The sequence below is a fragment of the Cetorhinus maximus genome, chromosome 33, assembly GCF_964194155.1.
Source record: "Cetorhinus maximus chromosome 33, sCetMax3.hap1.1, whole genome shotgun sequence".
NCBI classification, from domain to species: domain Eukaryota; kingdom Metazoa; phylum Chordata; class Chondrichthyes; order Lamniformes; family Cetorhinidae; genus Cetorhinus; species Cetorhinus maximus.
Genome location: NC_135911.1, coordinates 9,435,453 through 9,455,063, shown reverse-complemented (window position 1 = coordinate 9,455,063; position 19,611 = coordinate 9,435,453). Strand labels below are relative to the sequence as shown.

Below are 19,611 nucleotides of genomic sequence, written 5' to 3'. Positions count from 1 at the left end.
CCACTTGCCCCCTACCCCATTAGCCTTTTCCCCATTCCCTCCACCCTATTACCCCTCCCCTATTCCCCCTTATGCTCCCCATTCTCCCACCTCCACCTCCTTTCTCATGTCCCCCCTCCCCTCCCTCCCTCATTCCCTCACTCCCCCCATTTTCCATCTCCCCATTCCCTCTCTCTCTCTCCCATTCCCTCTCTCTTCCCCTTCCCCTCTCCCCATTCGCTCACTCGTCCCCTCCCTCTCCCCCCAGTCCCTCTCTGTCTCCTCATTCCCTCTCTCATCCCCTTTCTCTCCCCCCTCTCTCTCCCCCATTCCCTCTCTCCCCCAAACCCTCTCTCTTTCTCCCCATTCTAATTCCCTCTACCTCCCACATTCCCTCTCTCCCCATTTGCCCTCCCTCCCCATTCCCTCCCTCTTTCCCCATTCCTTCTCTCTCTCCTTCCCCATTCCCTCTCTGTTTCCCCATTCCCTCTCTCTCTCCTTCCCCATTCCCTCCCTCTTTCCCCATTCCCTCTCTCTCTCCTTCCCCATTCCCTCTCTGTTTCCCCATTCCCTCTCTCTTTCCCCATTCCCTCTCTCTCTCCTTCCCCATTCCCTCTCTGTTTCCCCATTCCCTCTCTCTTTCCCCATTCCCTCTCTCTTTCCCCATTCCCTCTCTCTTTCCCCATTCCCTCTCTCTTTCCCCAATATCTCCCTCTCCCTCCCCATTTCCCATCTCTCTATCCCCATTCCCTCTCTCTCTCTTTCCCGATTCTCTCTCACTCTTTCCTCATTCGCTCTCTCAATCCCCATTCCCTCTCTCTATTTCCCCATTCACTCCGTCTCTCTCCCCATTCCCTCAACCCCCATTTAACACGCTCTCACTCCCCATTCCTTCTCTCCCCATTCCCTCTCTCTCTGTGATGGGGGATGGGGGTGTGTTGGGCTTGGGGGTGTGATGGGAGTGGGGGTGTAATGGGGAAGGGGGTGTGATGGGAAGGGGGTGTGATGGGGCTGGGGGCATGTTGGGGGATGAGGGTGTGATGGGGATAGGGGTGTCATGGGGGGTGGTGGAGTGATGGGGTTGTGATGGGGGTGGGGACATGATGGGGATGGGGGTGGGGGTGTGATGGGGATGGGGGTGTGATGGCGCTGGGGGTGTGATGGGGGTTGGGGGTGTGATGGGGGTTGGGGGTGTGATGGGAGTTGGGGGTATGATGGGGGATGGGGGTGTGATGGGGGATGGGGGTGTGATGGCGATGGGGGTGTGATGGTGATGGGGGTGTGATGGGGAAAGGGGTGTGATGGGGGATGGGGGTGTGATGGGGGTGGGGGGGGTGGGGGGGTGATGGGGAAGGGGTGTGATGGGGGTGTGATGGGAATGGGGGTGTGATGGGGATGGGGGTGTGATGGGGGATGGGGGAGTGATGGGGGGGTGGGGGTGTGATGAGGGGTGGGGGTGTGAAGGGGGAAGGGAGTGTGATGGTGATGGGGGTGTGATGGGAATGGGGATGTGATGGGGATGGGGGTGTGATGGTGATGGGGGTGTGATGGGAATGGGGGTGTGATGGGGGTTGGGGGTGTGATGGGGATGGGTGGGGGATGGGGGTGTGATGGTGATGGGGGTGTGATGGGGGTGGGGGTGTAATGGGGATGGGGGTGTGATGGGGATGGGGGTGTGATGGGGATGGGGGTGTGATGGGGATGGGATGAGATGTAGATGGGGGTGTGATGGGAATGGGGGTGTGATGGGGGTGGGGGTGTGATGGGGGTTGGGAGTGTGATGGGGGTTGGGGGTGTGATGGGGGTTGGGAGTGTGATGGGGGTTGGGGGTGTGATGGGGATGGGGGTGTGATGGGGGTAGGGGTGTGATGGGGATGGGATGTGATGGCGATGGGGGTGTGATGGGGTTGGGCGTGTGATGGGGATGGGGGTGTGATGGGGGTGGGGGTATGATGGGGATGGGATGTGATGGGGATGGGGGTGTGATGGGGTTGGGGGTGTGATGGGGAAGGGGGTGTGATGGGGATGGGGGTGTGATGGGGAAGGGGCTGTGAAGGGGATGGGGGTGTGATGGGTGTTGGGGGTGTGATGGGGATGGGGGGGGATGGGGGTGTGATGGGGAAGGGGGTGTGATGGGGGTTGGGAGTGTGATGGGGGTTGGCAGTGTGATGGGGGTTGGGGGTGTGATGGGGATGGGGGTGTGATGGGGGTGGGGGTGTGATGGGGATGGGATGTGGTGGGGATGGGGGTGTGATGGGGTTGGGCGTGTGATGGGGATGGGGGTGTGATGGGGGTGGGGGTATGATGGGGATGGGATGTGATGGGGATGGGGGTGTGATGGGGTTGGGGGTGTGATGGGGAAGGGGGTGTGATGGGGATGGGGGTGTGATGCGGAAGGGGCTGTGAAGGGGATGGGGGTGTGATGGGGGTTGGGGGTGTGATGGGGATGGGGGGGGATGGGGGTGTGATGCGGAAGGGGGTGTGATGGGGGTTGGGAGTGTGATGGGGGTTGGCAGTGTGATGGGGGTTGGGGGTGTGATGGGGATGGGGGTGTGATGGGGGTGGGGGTGTGATGGGGATGGGATGTGGTGGGGATGGGGGTGTGATGGGGTTGGGCGTGTGATGGGGATGGGGGTGTGATGGGGGTGGGGGTATGATGGGGATGGGATGTGATGGGGATGGGGGTGTGATGGGGTTGGGGGTGTGATGGGGAAGGGGGTGTGATGGGGATGGGGGTGTGATGGGGAAGGGGCTGTGAAGGGGATGGGGGTGTGATGGGGTTGGGGGTGTGATGGGGGTTGGGGGTGTGATGGGGATGGGTGGGGGATGGGGGTGTGATGGGGAAGGGGGTGTGATGGGGATGGGGGAGTGATGGGGATGGGGTTATGATGGGGGTTGGGGGTGTGATGGGGATGGGGGTGTGATGGGGGATGGGGGTGTGATGAGGTGGGGGTGTGATGGGGGGTGGGGGTGTGATGCGGGTGCGCGTGTGGTGGGGATGGGGTTGTGATGGGGGTTGGGGGTATAATGGGGGTGTGATGGGGATTGGGGGTGTAATGGGGGTGTGATGGTGGTTGGGGGTATAATGGGGGTGTGATGCGGGTTGGGGGTATAATGGGGGTGTGATGGGTGTTGGGGGTATGATGGGGTTGTGATGGTGGTTGGGGGTATAACGGGGGTGTGATGGGGTTTAGGGGTATGATGGCGCTGTGATGGGGGTTGGGGGTATAATGGGGGTGTGATGGGGGTTGGGGGTATGATGGGGGTGTGATAGGGTTTGGGCGTATAATGGGGGTGTAGGGGTGTGATGGGGATTGGGGGTATAACGGTGATGTGATGGGGATTGTAGGTATAATGGGGGTGTGATGGGGGTTAGGAGTATAATGGGGGTGTGATGGGGGTTAGGGGTATAACGGGGGTGTGATGGGGGTTAGGGGTATAATGGGGGTGTGATGGGGGTTGGGGGTATAATGGGGGTGTGATGGGAGTTGAGGGTATAATGGGGGTGTGATGGGGGTGTGATGGGGGTGTGATGGGGGTTGGGGGTATGATGGCGGTGTGATGGGGGTTGGGGGTATGATGGGGGTTGGGGGTATGATGGGGGTGTGATGGGGGTTGGGGGTATAATGGGGGTGTGAGGGGGGTTGGGGGTATGATGGGGGTTGGGGGTATATGGGGGTGTGATGGGGGTTGGGGGTATAATGGGGGTGTGATGGGGGTGTGATGGGGGTTGGGGGTATAATGGGGGTGTGATGGGAGTTGAGGGTATAATGGGGGTGTGATGGGGGTGCGATGGGGGTTGGGGGTATGATGGCGGTGTGAGGGGGGTTGGGGGTATGATGGGGGTTGGGGGTATGATGGGGGTGTGATGGGGGTTGGGTGTATAATGGGGGTGTGATGGGGGTGTGATGGGGGTTGGGGGTATAATGGGGGTGTGATGGGAGTTGAGGGTATAATGGGGGTGTGATGGGGGTGTGATGGGGGTTGGGGGTATGATGGCGGTGTGATGGGGGTTGGGGGTATGATGGCGGTTGGGGGTATGATGGGGGTGTGATGGGGGTTGGGGGTATAATGGGGGTGTGATGGGGGTTGGGGGTATGATGGGTGTTGGGGGTATGATGGGGGTGTGATGGGGGTTGGGGGTGTGATGGGGGTGTGATGGGGGTTGGGGGTATAATGGGGGTGTGATGGGGGTGTGATGGGGGTTGGGGGTATGATGGCGGTGTGATGGGGGTTTGGGGGTATAATGGGGATGTGATGGGGGTTGGGGGTAAAATGGGGGTGTGATGGGGGTTGGGGGTATAATGGGGGTGTGGGGGTGTGATGGGGGTTGGGGGTATAATGGGGGTGTGATGGGGGTGTGATGGGGGTTGGGGGTATGATGGTGGTGTGATGGGGGTTGGGGGTATGATGGGGGTGTGATGGGGGTTGGGGATATGATGGGGGTGTGATGGGGGTTGGGGGTATAATGGGGGTGTGATGGGGGTTGAGGGTATAATGGGGGTGTGATGGGGGCTGGGGGTATGATGGGGTTGTGGGGGTGTGATGGAGGTTGGGGGTATGATGGGGGTGTGATGGGGGTTGGGGGTATGATGGGAGTGTGATGGGGGTTGGGGGTATGATGGGGGTGTGATGGGGGTTGGGGATATGATGGGGATGTGATGGGGGTTGGGGGTATAATGGGGGTGTGATGGGGGTTGGGGGTATAACGGGGGTGTGATGGGGGTTGGGGGTGTGTTGGGGCTGTGATGGGGGTTGGGGGTATAACGGGGGCATGATGGGGGTTGGGGGTATGATGGGGGTGTGGGAGTGTGATGGGGGTTGGGGGTATGATGGCGCTGTGATGGGGTTTGGGAGTATGATGGCGGTGTGATGGGGGTTGGGGGTATAATGGGGGGTGTGGGGGTGTGATGGGGGTTGGCGGTATAATGGGGGTTGGGGGTATAACGGGGGTGTGATGGGGGTTGGGGGTATAATGGGTGTGATGGGGGTGTGATGGGGGTGTGTTGGGGGTGTGATGGGGGTTGGGGGTATGATGGCAGTGTGATGGGGGTTGGGGGTATGATGGCAGTGTGATGGGGGTTGGGGGTATGATGGCAGTGTGATGGGGGTTGGGGGTATGATGGCGGTGTGATGGGTGTTGGGTGTATAATGGGGGGTGTGGGGGTGTGATGGGGGTTGGCGGTATAATGGGGGTGTGATGGGGGTTGGGGGTATAACGGGGGTGTGATGGGGTTTGGGGGTATAATGGGGGTGTGATGGGGGTTGGGGGTCTAACGGGGGTGTGATGGGTGTTGGGGGTATAATGGGGGTGTGATGGGGGTGTGCTGGGGGTTGGGGGTATAACGGGGGTGTGATGGGGGTTGGGGGTATGATTGCGCTGTGATGGGGGTTGGGGGTGTGTTGGGGCTGTGATGGGGCTTGGGGGTATAACGGGGGTGTGATGGGGGTTGGGGGTATGATGGGGGTGTGGGAGTGTGATGGGGGTTGGGGGTATAATGGGGGTGTGATGGGGGTTGGGGGTATGATGGGGGTGTGATGGGTGTTGGGGGTATAATGGGGGCGTGATGGCGGTTGGGGGTATAATGGGGGTGTGATGGGGGTTGGGGGTATGATGGCGGTGTGATGGGGGTTGGGGGTATAATGGGGCTGTGATGGGGGTTGGGGGTATAATGGGGGTGTGATGGGGCTGTGATGGGAGTTGGGGGTATAATGGGGGTGTGATGGGGGTTGGGGGTATGATGGCGGTGTGATGGGGTTTGAGGGTATGATGGTGGTGTGATGGGGGTTGGGGGTATAATGGGGGTGTGATGGGGGTTGGGGGTATGATGGCAGTGTGATGGGGGTTGGGGGTATGATGGCAGTGTGATGGGGGTTGGGTGTATAATGGGGGGTGTGGGGGTGTGATGGGGGTTGGCGGTATAATGGGGGTGTGATGGGGGTTGGCGGTATAATGGGGGTGTGATGGGAGTTGGGGGTATAATGGGGGTGTGATGGGGTTTGGGGGTATAATGGGGGTGTGATGGGGTTTGGGGGTATAATGGGGGTGTGATGGGGTTTGGGGGTATAATGGGGGTGTGATGGGGTTTGGGGGTATAATGGGGGTGTGATGGGGTTTGGGGGTATAATGGGGGTGTGATGGGGTTTGGGGGTATAATGGGGGTGTGATGGGAGTTGGGGGTATAATGGGGGTGTGATGGGGTTTGGGGGTATAATGGGGGTGTGGTGGGGGTGTGCTGGGGGTTGGGGATATAACGGGGGTGTGATGGGGGTTGGGGGTATAATGGGGGTGTGATGGGGGTGTGACGGGGGTTGGGGGTATGATGGCGGTGTGATGGGGGTTTGGGGGTATAATGGGGGTGTGATGGCGATGTGATGGGGGTTGGGGGTATGATGTCGGTGTGATGGGGGTTTGGGGGTATAATGGGGGTGTGATGGGGGTTGGGGGTATAATTGGGGTGTGATGGGGGTTGGGGGTATAATGGGGGTGTGGGGGTGTGATGGGGGTATAATGGGGGTGTGATGGGGGTGTGATGGGGGTTGGGGGTATGATGGGGGTGTGATGGGTGTTGGGGGTATGATGGGGCTGTGATGGGGGCTGGGGGTATAATGGGGGGTGTGGTGGGATTTGGGGGTATAACAGGGGTGTGATGGGGTTTGGGGTTATAATGGGGGTGTTGGGGTGTGATGGGGGTTGGGGGTATAATGGGGGTGTGATGGGGGTTGGGGGTATGATGGCGGTGTGATGGGGGTTGGGGGTATAACGGGTGTGTGATGGGGGTTGGGGGTATGATGGCGGTGTGATGGGGGTGTGATGGGGATGGCGGTGTGATGGGGGTTGGGGGTATGATGGGGATAGCACTGTGATGGGGGTTGGGGGTATGATGGCGGTGTGCTGGGGGTTGGGGGTATGATTGCGCTGTGCTGGGGACAGTGATATCAGTCAGCGAGCGCAGTGTGATAGATGAATGGGACGTTATGTGAGCACACAGACAGCTGAATGTTGGATGCCCTCAGGATGACGGAGAGTGGAGTGTGGGGACTAGTCAGCAATGCATAGAAGCAGTCGGGGCTGGAGGTAATGAAGACAAGGATGAGGGCTTCCACAGCAGATAAGCTGGGACAGGGTTGAAAACAGCCATTATTACTGGGGCAGAGATAGGCGGTCATAGTGATGACGCGGATATGTGGATGTAAGGTCATCTTGGCATCAAATGTGAGACTAAGGTTGCGAACAGACTGGCGTAATCTGAAACAATAGTCTGGGAGAGGGAAGGAGTCGGTAGCTAAGGAATGGAGTTTGGAGTGCGGACCAAGAACAATGATTTCGATCCTCTCGACATTTAATTGGGGGAAAATTCTGCTCATCCAGTACTGGATAGCTGATAGCCAGTCTGATAATTTGACTGGAGCAGCAGAGACTTGATGGGCCGAATGGCCTCCAACCGTGCTGTAAATTTCTTTGACTCTGACGCGAATCAAAGATTTTTGGAGGGTGATAAGGCTGGAGGAGGATGGAGCCTCGATTTAATCTCATCCAAAAGACGGCACCCTCAAGAGAGGAGAGCAAGTTCCTGCAGAGGGTCAAGAAGCCATGAGGTTCTGACTCTGCGGGGGGCGCAATGAGTATTACTCGCTCTGCAGGACAGGAAGAGCAATTGGAGGATGACTCTGTACTTAGAGAATGCAGAAGCTCTTAGGACAGAGCTGGCGGGGGATGCGGTGGGTGGGGTGGGGAATGTAACCTTGATCTGAAATTGTTTTGGTAACCATGGTATCTGATGTTTATTCGCAGTGAAACTAGTTCAGCCTCGAGCACGCTGAGAGCATTTGTTGAAGGTCTGTTGAGATTATTAGTGGCACGCAACTCCAGAAAGTCCCAGGTCCCGTCCTCACCCCCCCTCCCCGCCCAAGTCCATTAACCAATCTCTGACGGGGCGAGAGCCAGTCAAAAACGTAAACACTTTGGCATCCAAGTTGGCTGCTGTGTGGGAGAAGGAACAGGCAAAACTGGTTTCATTTGAGGAGGAATAGTTGAGGTTCCAAAGAAATTTGGGCAGCAGCAACAACTTGCATTTATACAGCGCCCTTAATGTCATAAAAAAAAGTCTCCTGGTGCTCCACAGGAGCGTAATCAGACAACAATTGACACTTCACATGAAGATACTGGGACAGGTGGCCAAATGCTTGTTAAAGTGGTCAATTCTAAGGAGCGTCTTAGAGGCGTCCCTCCCTATATATAAAATGGAGAGGCTTCCTTCCCCCCCACCCCCCTCCCCGTATTTCTGTCACTCCACCATTGGCGGCCGGGCCTTCAGTTGCCTGGGGCCCTAAGCTCTGGAATTCCCTCCCTAAACCTCTCCGCCTCTCTCTCTCTCTATCTCCGTTAAGATACTCCTCAAAACTGACCTCTTTGACCGAGCTTTCGGTCAACCTGTCCAGAATATCTCTCTCTGTGGTTCAGGGTCAAATTTCCCTCACTACTGTCCCCACATCAAACACTCCCAGCACAGGCACAACACAGGGTTAGATACAGAGTAAAGCTCCCTCTACACGGCCCCCGTAAGACGCTCCCAGGACAGGTACAGCACGGGATTAGATACAGAGTAAAGCTCCCTCTACACTGTCCCCATCAAACACTCCCAGGGCAGGTACAGCACGGAATTAGATACAGAGTAAAGCTCCCTCTACACTGTCCCCATCAAACACTCCCAGGACACGTACAGCATGGGGTTAGATATAGAGTAAAGATCCCTCTACACTGTCCCCATCAAACACTCCCAGCACAGGTACAGCACGGGGTTAGATATAGAGTAAAACTCCCTCTACACTGTCCCCATCAAACACTCCCAGCACAGGCACAACACAGGGTTAGAAACAGAGTAAAGCTCCCTCTACACTGTCCCCATAAGACACTCCCAGGGCAGGTACAGCACGGGGTTAGATACAGAGTAAAGCTCCCTCTACACTGTCCCCATCAAACACTCCCAGGACAGGTACAGCACGGGGTCAGATACAGAGTAAAGCTCCCTCTACACTGTCCCCATCAAACACTCCCAGGGCAGGTACAGCACGGGGTTAGATACAGAGTAAAGCTCCCTCTACACTGTCCCCATCAAACACTCCCAGGACAGGTACAGCACGGGGTTAGATACAGAGTAAAGCTCCCTCTACACTGTCCCCATCAAACACTCCCAGGACAGGTACAGCACGGGGTTAGATACAGAGTAAAGCTCCCTCTACACTGTCCCCATCAAACACTCCCAGGACAGGTACAGCATGGGGTTAGATACAGAGTAAAGCTCCCTCTACACCGTCCCCATCAAACACTCCCAGGACAGGTACAGCACGGGATTAGATACAGAGTAAAGCTCCCTCTACACTGTCCCCATCAAACACTCCCAGGGCAGGTACAGCACGGGGTTAGATACAGAGTAAAGCTCCCTCTACACTGTCCCCATCAAACACTCCCAGGACAGGTACAGCACGGGGTTAGATACAGAGTAAAGCTCCCTCTACACTGTCCCCATCAAACACTCCCAGGACAGGTACAGCACGGGGTTAGATACAGAGTAAAGCTCAATTATTTCCACAGTTAACAAATTAATGATTGGCAGAACCAAACATCATCGTGTCAAAAATTGACCAGTCACCATCTGACCAAGGACCATCTTGAGATGTCTGCTGCCTCCTTGCCTCCAGCCCCTTTGCATGCGGCACACATGGTCCTGGGACACAAGATGGGAGGAGATGTCAGCTAGAATGCCCCCAGTGGTTGGAGGGTGTAATCACAGCGTGACATGTTTACATGGTTAAAGACAGGGAAAAAGAGTGTGTTTCACACATCATTTAGACCGTGGCTGCAATGACTTTCACTGAGATGGAATGAGAGCCGCACTTTAATTCAAAATCCAGCAGAGACAGAGACATAGACAGATAGAGGGAACTTCTCCTTCACAAAACTGCAATATTCTGTCAAATGGTTTTCTCCGTGCTGGTGCCGCTCTCACGACTTCACTGGCAACGAACGACGTTGCCATCGGTCTCGACCAGCCAGAGAGTTCCGAGATCGGCCGAAACGTGCCGGAACCTTCTGCCCAAGAAGTGAAGGAGGACCCATCTTGTCCCTTCGGGTTTCTTTTTAGAGATCCCAACCCTGCAGAATAAAGGCACAAGAGTTTCACCATCACAAATAATTCCCTTGCCCCTTAGCCAGCCTCCCATGGCATTGCACACGGGGAGTCAGGGCCAAGAGTTTCAAAGGAAAGAAGTTGCCTTTCCATAGCGCCGTTCACTCAAGATGTCGCAAAACGCTTTACAACTTGACAGAAGCCCCTAATGTAATGTCGGGAAACGTGGTGGCTAATTTATACAGAGCAAGATCCCGCAAAAAGCAATGAAATTTGCAACCAGCAGGTCTGTTTTTTGGTGATAGTGATTCCGGGGTGAATATTTTCTGCAGTTTACCGGGATGAATGCCTCTCTGCTCTTCACAGTCGTGGCTGTGGGATGTTTTACATCAATCTGAGAGGCGGATGGACTTCGGTTTATCGCCCAATCAGGAAGACAAGGCGGCACCCTCCCAGTACAGATCCTCCGGCAGTGCAGCACTCCCTCAATACTGACCCTCTGACAGTGCAGCACTCCCTCAGTACTGACCCTCTGACAGTGCAGCACTCCCTCAGTACTGACCCTCTGACAGTGCAGCACTCCCTCAGTACTGACCCTCTGACAGTGCAGCACTCCCTCAGTACTGACCCTCTGACAGTGCAGCACTCCCTCAGTACTAACCCTCTGACAGCGCAGCACTCCCTCAGTACTGACCCTCTGACAGTGCAGCACTCCCTCAGTACTGACCCTCCAACAGTACAGCACTGCTTCAGTACTGACCCTCCGACAGTGCGGCACTCCCTCAGCACTGACCCTCCAACAGTGCAGCACTCGCTCAGTACTGACCCTCCGACAGTGCAGCACTCCCTCAGTACTGACCCTCCGACAGTGCAGCACTCCCTCAGTACTGACCCTGACAGTGCAGCGCTCCCTCAGTACCGACCCCCTGACAGCGCAGCACTCCCTCAATACTGACCCCCCAAGAGCGCAGCACTCCCTCAGTACTGCCCCTCAGACAGTGCGGTGCTCCCTCAGCACTGACCCTCTGACAGTACAGCACTCCCTCACTACTGCCCCTCCGACAGTGCAGCACTCCCTCAGTACTGACCCTCCGACAGTGCAGCACTCCCTCAGTACTGACCCTCCGACAGTGCAGCACTCCCTCAGCACTGACCCTCCGACAGTGCAGCACTCCCTCAGTACTGACCCTCCGACAGTGCAGCACTCCCTCAGTACTGACCCTCCGACAGTGCAGCACTCCCTCAGTACTGACCCTCCGACAGTGCAGCGCTCCCTCAGTACCGACCCCCTGACAGCGCAGCACTCCCTCAATACTGACCCCCCAAGAGCGCAGCACTCCCTCAGTACTGACCCTCTGACAGTGCAGCACTCCCTCAGCACTTTGCCTTGGGGGAGCATTAGCTGAAGAGTTTAAAACTATGAGGGGTCCAGATAGAATGGATGTGAAGGCACTGTTCCTCTTGGATGAGGGGCCCATAATCAGGGGGCTTTGATTTCAGATAAGAGGTGGTAGGAAATTCAAGGAAATATTTTCACACCGAGTGTGGTGAGGATCTGCAACTCACTGCCTGAAAGTACTTGGATATGAACTTGAAGTGTTGTAATCTACAGGGGCTGCAGACCAAATGCAGGAAAGTGGGATTAGGCTGGATGGCTAGGAGACAACACGATGGACCGAATGGCCTCCTTCCATTCTACAAATGATTGGCCATTTCTATGATTCTCTGAACAAGGGGGGAAGAAATATCTCCTTACATGTTTAGTTTTGGAATGGAGTAACCGGTTTTAGCCATGACCTCTTTGCCCGTGTACCATACCTGCGAAAGATCGCCCCAGAGCGTCCTATTCCATAGACAGTGCCATCCGTTCCAACCTCAACCATCAATAATTTACCAGACACCCTCTGCCAATGCGATCCAATGCAGGCCTTCGGGTGGACGTGCAATCGGCAGTAGATGTAGCCCCCAGCGTTGACGCCCCAGCAAGCCTGGGGTCCACAGGAGTAATACCGCAACTTACCCTGGATTTGACTGTAAGCTGGGGTGGAAAAGCTGGCTGCTGAGACTGTGGCATCCTTGTTGGAGCAAAATATATTGTTGTGTCTGTCAACTCCGGCCACAATCTGATCCCCACCAGCATCGACTTGCATCAGCAGTCCTGTCAGGAGGGAGCACATCTGGATGAGAGGATTGCACTCTATTGACGTCATGATGCCACATGAGTGAGTTGAAGGTGGGGGTGGAACTCACAAACAGTCCATTTTTACAGAAAACAGAGTCTAGTATACAATTAGAGTCAATTTAAACAGTGTGATCCAGAAAACAGTCTGCAGTGTCTATTTAGATAGCACAGCAAACAGTCTACAGAGTCTATTTAACCACCACAGCATAGCAAACAATATACAAGTCTATTTCATCCGCACAGCACAACAAACAGTCTACAATGTCTATTTAAACAACACAGCACAGCAAACAGTCTATTTAAACAGTGCATGACAAGAAATAATCTACTGTCTACTTAAATAGTGCATTCCAACAAACAGAATCCAGAGTCTATTTAAACAGCACCATTGGAGCAAAATGTCTGCAGGGTCTATTTGTAAAGAGTCTCTATGAGCTACAGCAAATAGAGCCCATGACCGAAACTACAGCAAAACTTCCGAATTGAAGCAGGGTGATTTCTCCAGCAAAATGCAGTGAGTGGAGGATAGTTACATGATGCAAATTATGGCTGGGACTGGTGATGCCTTGATGTGCAGCACACATTTTTATGATTATAACAGCGACTAGCCCTTTGACGGCTGCGATGTCCTTTCACTCAAGGAAGGCCGGGAAAAAAAAAGAACAATGCATTTATATGGCACCTTACACATCCCAAAGCATTTTACAGTCAATTAAGCGCTGTTGAAATGCAGTCACTTGTTGTGATGCAGGAAAGGTGGTAGCCAATTTGTGCTCCCACAAACATACAAATGAGATATATGACGAGAATTGGGGAATTTCGAACAGATCTTCAAAGCCACAGGTCAATCTCTCAAAGTGCCCTGCAACCAAGATGACGCAAAGGGCCCTCGAGATATGCAAGTCAATTATTAATGAGCTCAGCAGCTTTACAGGAGTCTAAGAGCTCTTACCTGCCAATATAGCCCAGGACCCGTCAACCAATCGATAAACTTTTTGGTCCTTGCCAGCTCCCCAGACTCCAGCCGCACCCACGGTGACGTGGGCAAGGTTCCCTGGCACTCTGGCCCAGGATTCACCCCTTCTGGTGAACACGTTGCCACGGAAATCCACCGCATACACCTGACCATTGCTGGCGTCGATTTGTTTCATGTGCCCGCCGATCTGCTTGCAGACAAGAGCTGAAAAGGAAGATAAAGTGAGAGAGAGAGAGAGAGAGAGAGAGAGAACAAGAGACGTCACTTGTTAAAGCCCACGCTTCACCATGACAGAGAATGATTCCAAGCAGATAATGGATTACACATCACCTTGAACGGGTTACACAAACTATTTTGTATTCCATAGGAACGTAGGACTTGGGTAAGGAGTAGGCCATTCAGCCCTTCGAGCCAACTCTGTCATTCAATCAGATCAGGGCTGATCTGGTCCACTTTGCCATCTTGCACCCCTCCCCCTCCACCCCCACTATATCCCTTGACCCCCCCCTTGTCAATGAAAAATCTGTCCAACTCCGCCTCGAATAAATTCAATGACCCAGCCCCCACTGCTTTCAGGGGGAGAGAATTCCACAAACTAACAACCCTCTGAGAGAGAAAAAATTCTCCTCACCTCCATCTTAAATGGTCGGCCTCTTATTCTTAAACTGTGTCCCCTGGTTCAGACTGGTCCTATAAGTGGGAACATCCTCCTGTTATCCCACCCTATCAAATCCCCTCAGGATCTTATCTGTTTCAATAAAGTCTCCTCTCATTCTTCTAAACTCCAATGGGTACAGGCCCAACCTTCTCCACCTTTCTTCATAAGTCAAGCCCCTCACTCCTGAGAATAGCCCTGTTTCCTTCTACTTTCCTAGAGTTTAGAGGATTGAGGGGTGAATTGTTTGAAGTTTTCAAGACATTAAACGCAACTGATAGGGTAGATTGGGAAAAATATTTCCGCTGCTTGTGGGGCCTGAGGGACATAGTCGAAAATTTAGAGCCAGACTTTCCAGGGGTGAAATCAGGAAGTGACTAGTCCAGACGTGTTTGAGGGGAAGATCGATAAGCACATGAGGGAGAAGGGAATAGAGGGCTACGATCAAAAATTTAGATGAGAAAGGATAGGAAGAGGCTTGAGTGGAGTATGGACTGGTTGGGCTGAATGGCCTTTTTCTGTGCCATATCTCCTATGTAGCCTAATGTAAACGCCCAAGGGGTGGTGCAAATCTGGAACTCTCTTCCACCGATGGCAACTGAGGCTGGGTCAATAGTTAAGTTTTCATCTGAGACCGGGAGGTTTTTGTTAGACACGGGGATGAAGGGACATGGGACAAAGCTGGAGTTAGGCCGCAGATCAGCCATGATCTCATCGAACGGCGGACAGGCTCGAGGGGGTGAATGGCCTCCTCCTGTTCCTGTGTTCCTAAGGAAAGTCCAGGTCTTTCCATGGGAGGTGGGGTTGCCAACCCTCCAGGCCATGGAGTCCCCAGGAATTGGAGATTGGCGTCTGGAACACGGCTGTGAGCGAAAACGCACAAGAGAAAAATAACACGGGAATTTTTAAAAAACAGGGTCAGATTTTCCAGTCAGCGGCAAGTCTGACGCCTACACTGCTGACCCTGATTGAAACCGTGACTTCATCTTTTTATGTTCAAGCCTTATGGACTTTTTGCCCTGTTTTGCAGAACACAGCCATTAGTGCAGAGAGACATGAGGGGTAGTGACAAAGTGCAGAAACACCAATGCCGTGTCCCTTTAATGTCAGCAGCACAACACGTACCCCAAGAGTCCCAGAAACCTTGGAGTGTTGAGGTGAATATTTCTTTTTAAGCAGTTTTTAATCTTGCAAAGACTTTTAATTGCTTTTATTTATTTATTTTTAACTCATTGACAGAATGTGGCTGGGCCCAGCATTTATTGCCCGTCCCTAATTGCCCCTTGAGAAGGTGGTGGTGACATGCCTTCTTGAACTGCTGCAGTCCCTGTGGTGTAGGTACACCCACAGTGCTGTTAGGGAGGGAGTTCCAGGATTTTGACCCAGCGACAGTGAAGGAACGGCCGATAGATTTCCAAGTCAGGATGGTGAGTGACTTGGAGGGGAACTTCCAGGTGATGGTGTTCCCATGTGTCTGCTGCCCTTGTCCTTCTAGATGTTAGCAGTTGTGGGTTTGGAAGGTGCTGTCTAAGGAGCTTTAGCGAGTTGCTGCAGTGCATCTTGTAGATGGTACACACTGTTGCAACTGTGCGTCGGTGGTGGAGGGAGTGAATGTTTGTGGATGGGGTGCCAATCAAGCGGGGCTGCTTTGTCCTGGATGGTGTCGAACTTCTTGAGTGTTGTGGGAGCTGCACTCATCCAGGCAAGTGGAGAATATTCCATCACACTCCTGACTTGTACCTTGTAGATGGTGGACAGGCTTTGGGGAGTCAGGAGGTGAGTTACTCACCGCACGATTCCCAGCCTCTGACCTGCTCTTGTAGCCACAGTCTTTATATAGCTATTCCAGTTCAGTTTCTGGTCAATGGTAACCCCCAGGATGTTAATAGTGGGAGATTTGGTGATGGTAATGCCATTGAATCTTAAGGGGTGATGCTTAGACCCTCTCTTGTTGGAGATGGGCATTGCCTGGCACTTGTTTGGTGTGAATGCTACTTGTCAGCCCAAGCCTGGGTATTGTCCAGGTCTTGCTGCATTTGGACATGGACTGCTTCAGTATCTGAGGAATCGCGAATGGTGCTGAACATTGTGCAACCATCAGCGAACATCCCCACTTCTGACCTTATGATGGAAGGAAGGTCATTGATGAAGCAGCTGAAGATGGTTGGGCCGAGGACACTACCCTGAGGAACTCCTGCAGTGATGTCCTGGAGATGAGATGATTGATCTCCAACAACCACAAACCATCTTTCTTTGTGCTCGGCATGACTCCAACCAGCGGGGAGTTTTCCCGCTGATTCCCATTGACTTCAGCTTACATAACCCTCGTGTGATTAAAACCTCCATGAGTGCCTCCAGCCACAATTGCATCTCTCACATGAGGTGACACCAAGTTCAAGCAAAATGGCTTAAGGTGATGGGTTTGGTTCCCAACTACCATCTGTCCCAGAGCAGGTTTCAGGAATAAAAGGTCACCCAACCAGGATAATTGTTCCAAAGAAAAGGCAGAGTCTGTCAGGTGTAAGGGGGCCATAACTGATACCTCAATCCATTTCCCTCCAACATTCACCTTCAATAATTGCTGGAAGATATTCCTGAGGCAAATACAACAATGAGGAGAATATAGAGTTTTCAGGGGGGAGAGTGAGAGAGAGGGAGTGAGAGACAGAGAGAGTCTGAGACAGAGAGAGAAAGAGTGAGAGAGAGAGTGAATAACTGAGAGAGACAGAGTGTGAGTGAGAGGGAGAGGGAGAATAAGAGAGAGAGGGGTGAGAGAGAGAGTGACAGAGAGAGAGAGTGATGAGAGTGAGTGAGAGTGAAAATGAGAGAGAGTGAGAGTGAGTAAGAAAGTATGAGAGAGAGAGAGAGAGAGTGAGCGAGAGGCCATGAGAGAGTGTGAGGGAGAGTGAGTGAGAGGGAGAGAGACAGAGGGTGAGAAAGTGAGTGAGAGAGAGGGAGTGAAAGGTAGATTGAGTGAGTTGAGAGATGGTGAGAGAGAATGAATGAGAGAAATTGAGAGACAGTGAGTGAGAGAGAGAATAAGAGAGAGAGAGGGGTGAGAGAGAGAGTGATGAGAGTGAAAATGAGAGTGAGAAAGTATGAGAGAGAGAAGGTGAAAGAGAGAGTGAGTGAGAGACCGTGAGAGAGTGTGAGGGAGAGTGAGTGAGAGGGTGAGAAAGTGAGTGAGAGAGGGTGAGAGAGAGGGAGTGAAAGATAGATTGAGTGAGTGAGAGATGGTGAGAGAGAATGAGTGAGAGAAATTGAGAGACAGAGTGAGAGAGAGAATGAGTGAGAGTGAGTGAGAGAGAGAGCAAGTGAGAGAGTTTGAGAGAGAAAGAGAGTGAGACAGAGGGCAAGAGAGTGAGAAAGTATGTGAGGCAATGAGAGAAAAGGTGAGTGAGAGAGAGAAGGTGAGAAAGTGAGAGAGGGTGAGAGAGAATGAGTGAGCGAGCGAGTGAGAGTGAATGAGAGCGTGAGAAAGTGAGAGAGAGTGAATGAGTGTGACACAGAGTGAGTTAGAGACAGAGAGAGCGAAATTGATTGAGAGAGCTTGTTTGAGACACGGGAGAGTGAATGAAAGAGTATGAGTGAGAAACATAGAGGGTGAGTGAGACAGTGAGTGAGAGCGACAGTGAGTAAAGGACAGAGAGAGAAAATGAGAAACAGTGAGCGAGAAACAGTGAGTGAGACACCATGAGTGAGAGACAGCAAACCAGAGGCACTAAACGAATGACCCTGAGAAGGAGGACATGTGGAGAAAGCTTTGCAGACACTTGTTCCAGCAGGTACAGTAAAAAAATAAGCATTGAGGGCATCTGGGATTCAGGGGATGTCTTACCCTGAACACTAGGTTCACAAGTTAACATTGCAGCCCCTGAACATGAACAGAACTCCATGTTTAAGGTGTCAAACTCACCCCAAGAGGCTCCAGTGAGGAGCAGCAACAGGAAGATGCAGGCTCTCATTGTCTTGTGGCGTGTTACAGTCAGTGACTATCCTGCAGGGTCCCAACACAAGGCAGCAGCTTTACTTATTGGGAAGTGGTGCTGGATTACAAATCCCTAATGGCTTTGCGACTTGCGAAACTCCCAACAGCTTCAGGGGCTGTTACAATATCTCAACTTACAAAATTCCCCACGTCACAAACGCAGAGAAAGACTTTGCACTTATGGGTTTACATTGAGAGAGACGCGGTTCTAACAGGGGCCCAGAACGGATTCTTAATGTTCCTGGTCACCACCGATCAGGAGCGACAGGGAAGGGAATGTGGACATGGCCCAGTAGTGGTGGGGAGATGGTGGTCCAGTGGTTCATGTCACTGGGTTAGTGATTCAGGAGCCCAGGCCAATGGCTCTGGGCACACGGGTTCAAATCAGAATTTAAATTCAATTAATAAGTCTGGGATTGAAAGCATGAGTGGAATATTCTGTCCTGGGGTGGGCACGCTGTTACCTCGTGGGGGGGGGTGGTCGAAGGGCCTGGGCGCCATATTTAAAAGGCACTCAGGCAGCTGTTCAGTCACTCCAGGCCAGGAGCATGAGTCTGACTGTCTTGCAAGAATCTGCATCAATCAGAATATAGAATCACAGAATCACACAGGGCAGAAGAGGCCCTTCGGCCCATCGAGTCTGCACCGACAGGTGAGAAACACCTGACCTACCTACCTAACCCCATTTACCAGCACTTGGCCCATAGCCTTGAACGTTATGACGTGCCAAATGCTCATCCAGGTACTTTTTAAAGGATGTGAGGCAACCTGCCTCCACCACCCTCCCAGGCAGTGCATTCCAGACCCTCACCGCCCTCTGGGTAAAACTGTTTTTCCTCACATCCCCCCCCTAAACCTCCTGCCCCTCACCTTATGAACTTATGCCTCCTTGTGACTGACCCTTCAACTAAGGGGAACAGCTGCTCCCTATCCACCCTGTCCATGCCCCTCATAATCTTGTACACCTCGATCAGGTCGCCCCTCAGTCTTCTCTGCTCCAACGAAAACAACCCAAGTCTATCCAGCTTCTCTTCATAACTTAAAATGTTTCATCCCAAGCAACATCCTGGTCAATCTCCTCTGCACCCCCTCCAGTGCAAACACATCCTTCCTATGATGTGGCGACCAGAGCTGCACACAGTACTCCAGCTGTGGCCTCACCAAGGTTCTATACAACTCCCAACGTGACCTCCCTACTCCTGTAATCTATGCCTCGATCCCCAGAGAAGACAACGGGTGCCCTCCCCACCCCCGCCGCGGTTCAGAGGAGTCTTCCCGCAGATTGGAGGCGCTGTTTCCCAGGGATGGAAGCGGGAGGCCCAGCCAACTGACCGGCCATGGTGTGGCCCGGGCAGGGGTCGTTGCGGAGGTTGGCGTCCCCCCCTGGGGCCTGCAGGGTGGGGGGGGTGGGGGGGGGGTGGGGGGGGCGGACAGCCCAGCCGTGTCGGACAAGGACGTCCAGTCCGCGGCACTCTGCCAGGGTAAGCGGCACCGTCCGCTCACAAAGCGGCGCACACGAGGGCATCTATCTCTGACCAATCACGCCGGGCCGCGAGGGCACCGGGCAGTGTGAGTGTGCACGGGGGGGGAGGGATGTCGGGCAGGGGTGAGGCCTGCAGAACTCCAGCGGCAAATGGGGCGGGTGCATTTCCCTGGCTCTCAGCGCTTTAACCACTCACTGGGGGAGGGCTCAAGAGCCGG

General features: G+C 53.7%; 1 protein-coding gene across 1 annotated transcript; it reads right to left on the bottom strand.

Moving 5' to 3' along the window:
• Positions 1–9,880: 9,880 nt before the first annotated feature.
• Positions 9,881–17,922, bottom strand: LOC144671585 (fish-egg lectin-like). Its single transcript, XM_078533544.1, has 4 exons — positions 17,839–17,922; positions 13,244–13,471; positions 11,928–12,267; positions 9,881–10,135 (listed from the first exon to the last, which is right to left on the bottom strand). Exons 1-4 carry the CDS (start codon positions 17,885–17,887, stop codon positions 9,994–9,996), a joined length of 759 nt encoding a protein of 252 aa, XP_078389670.1. The 5' UTR covers positions 17,888–17,922; the 3' UTR covers positions 9,881–9,993.
• Positions 17,923–19,611: the final 1,689 nt, after the last annotated feature.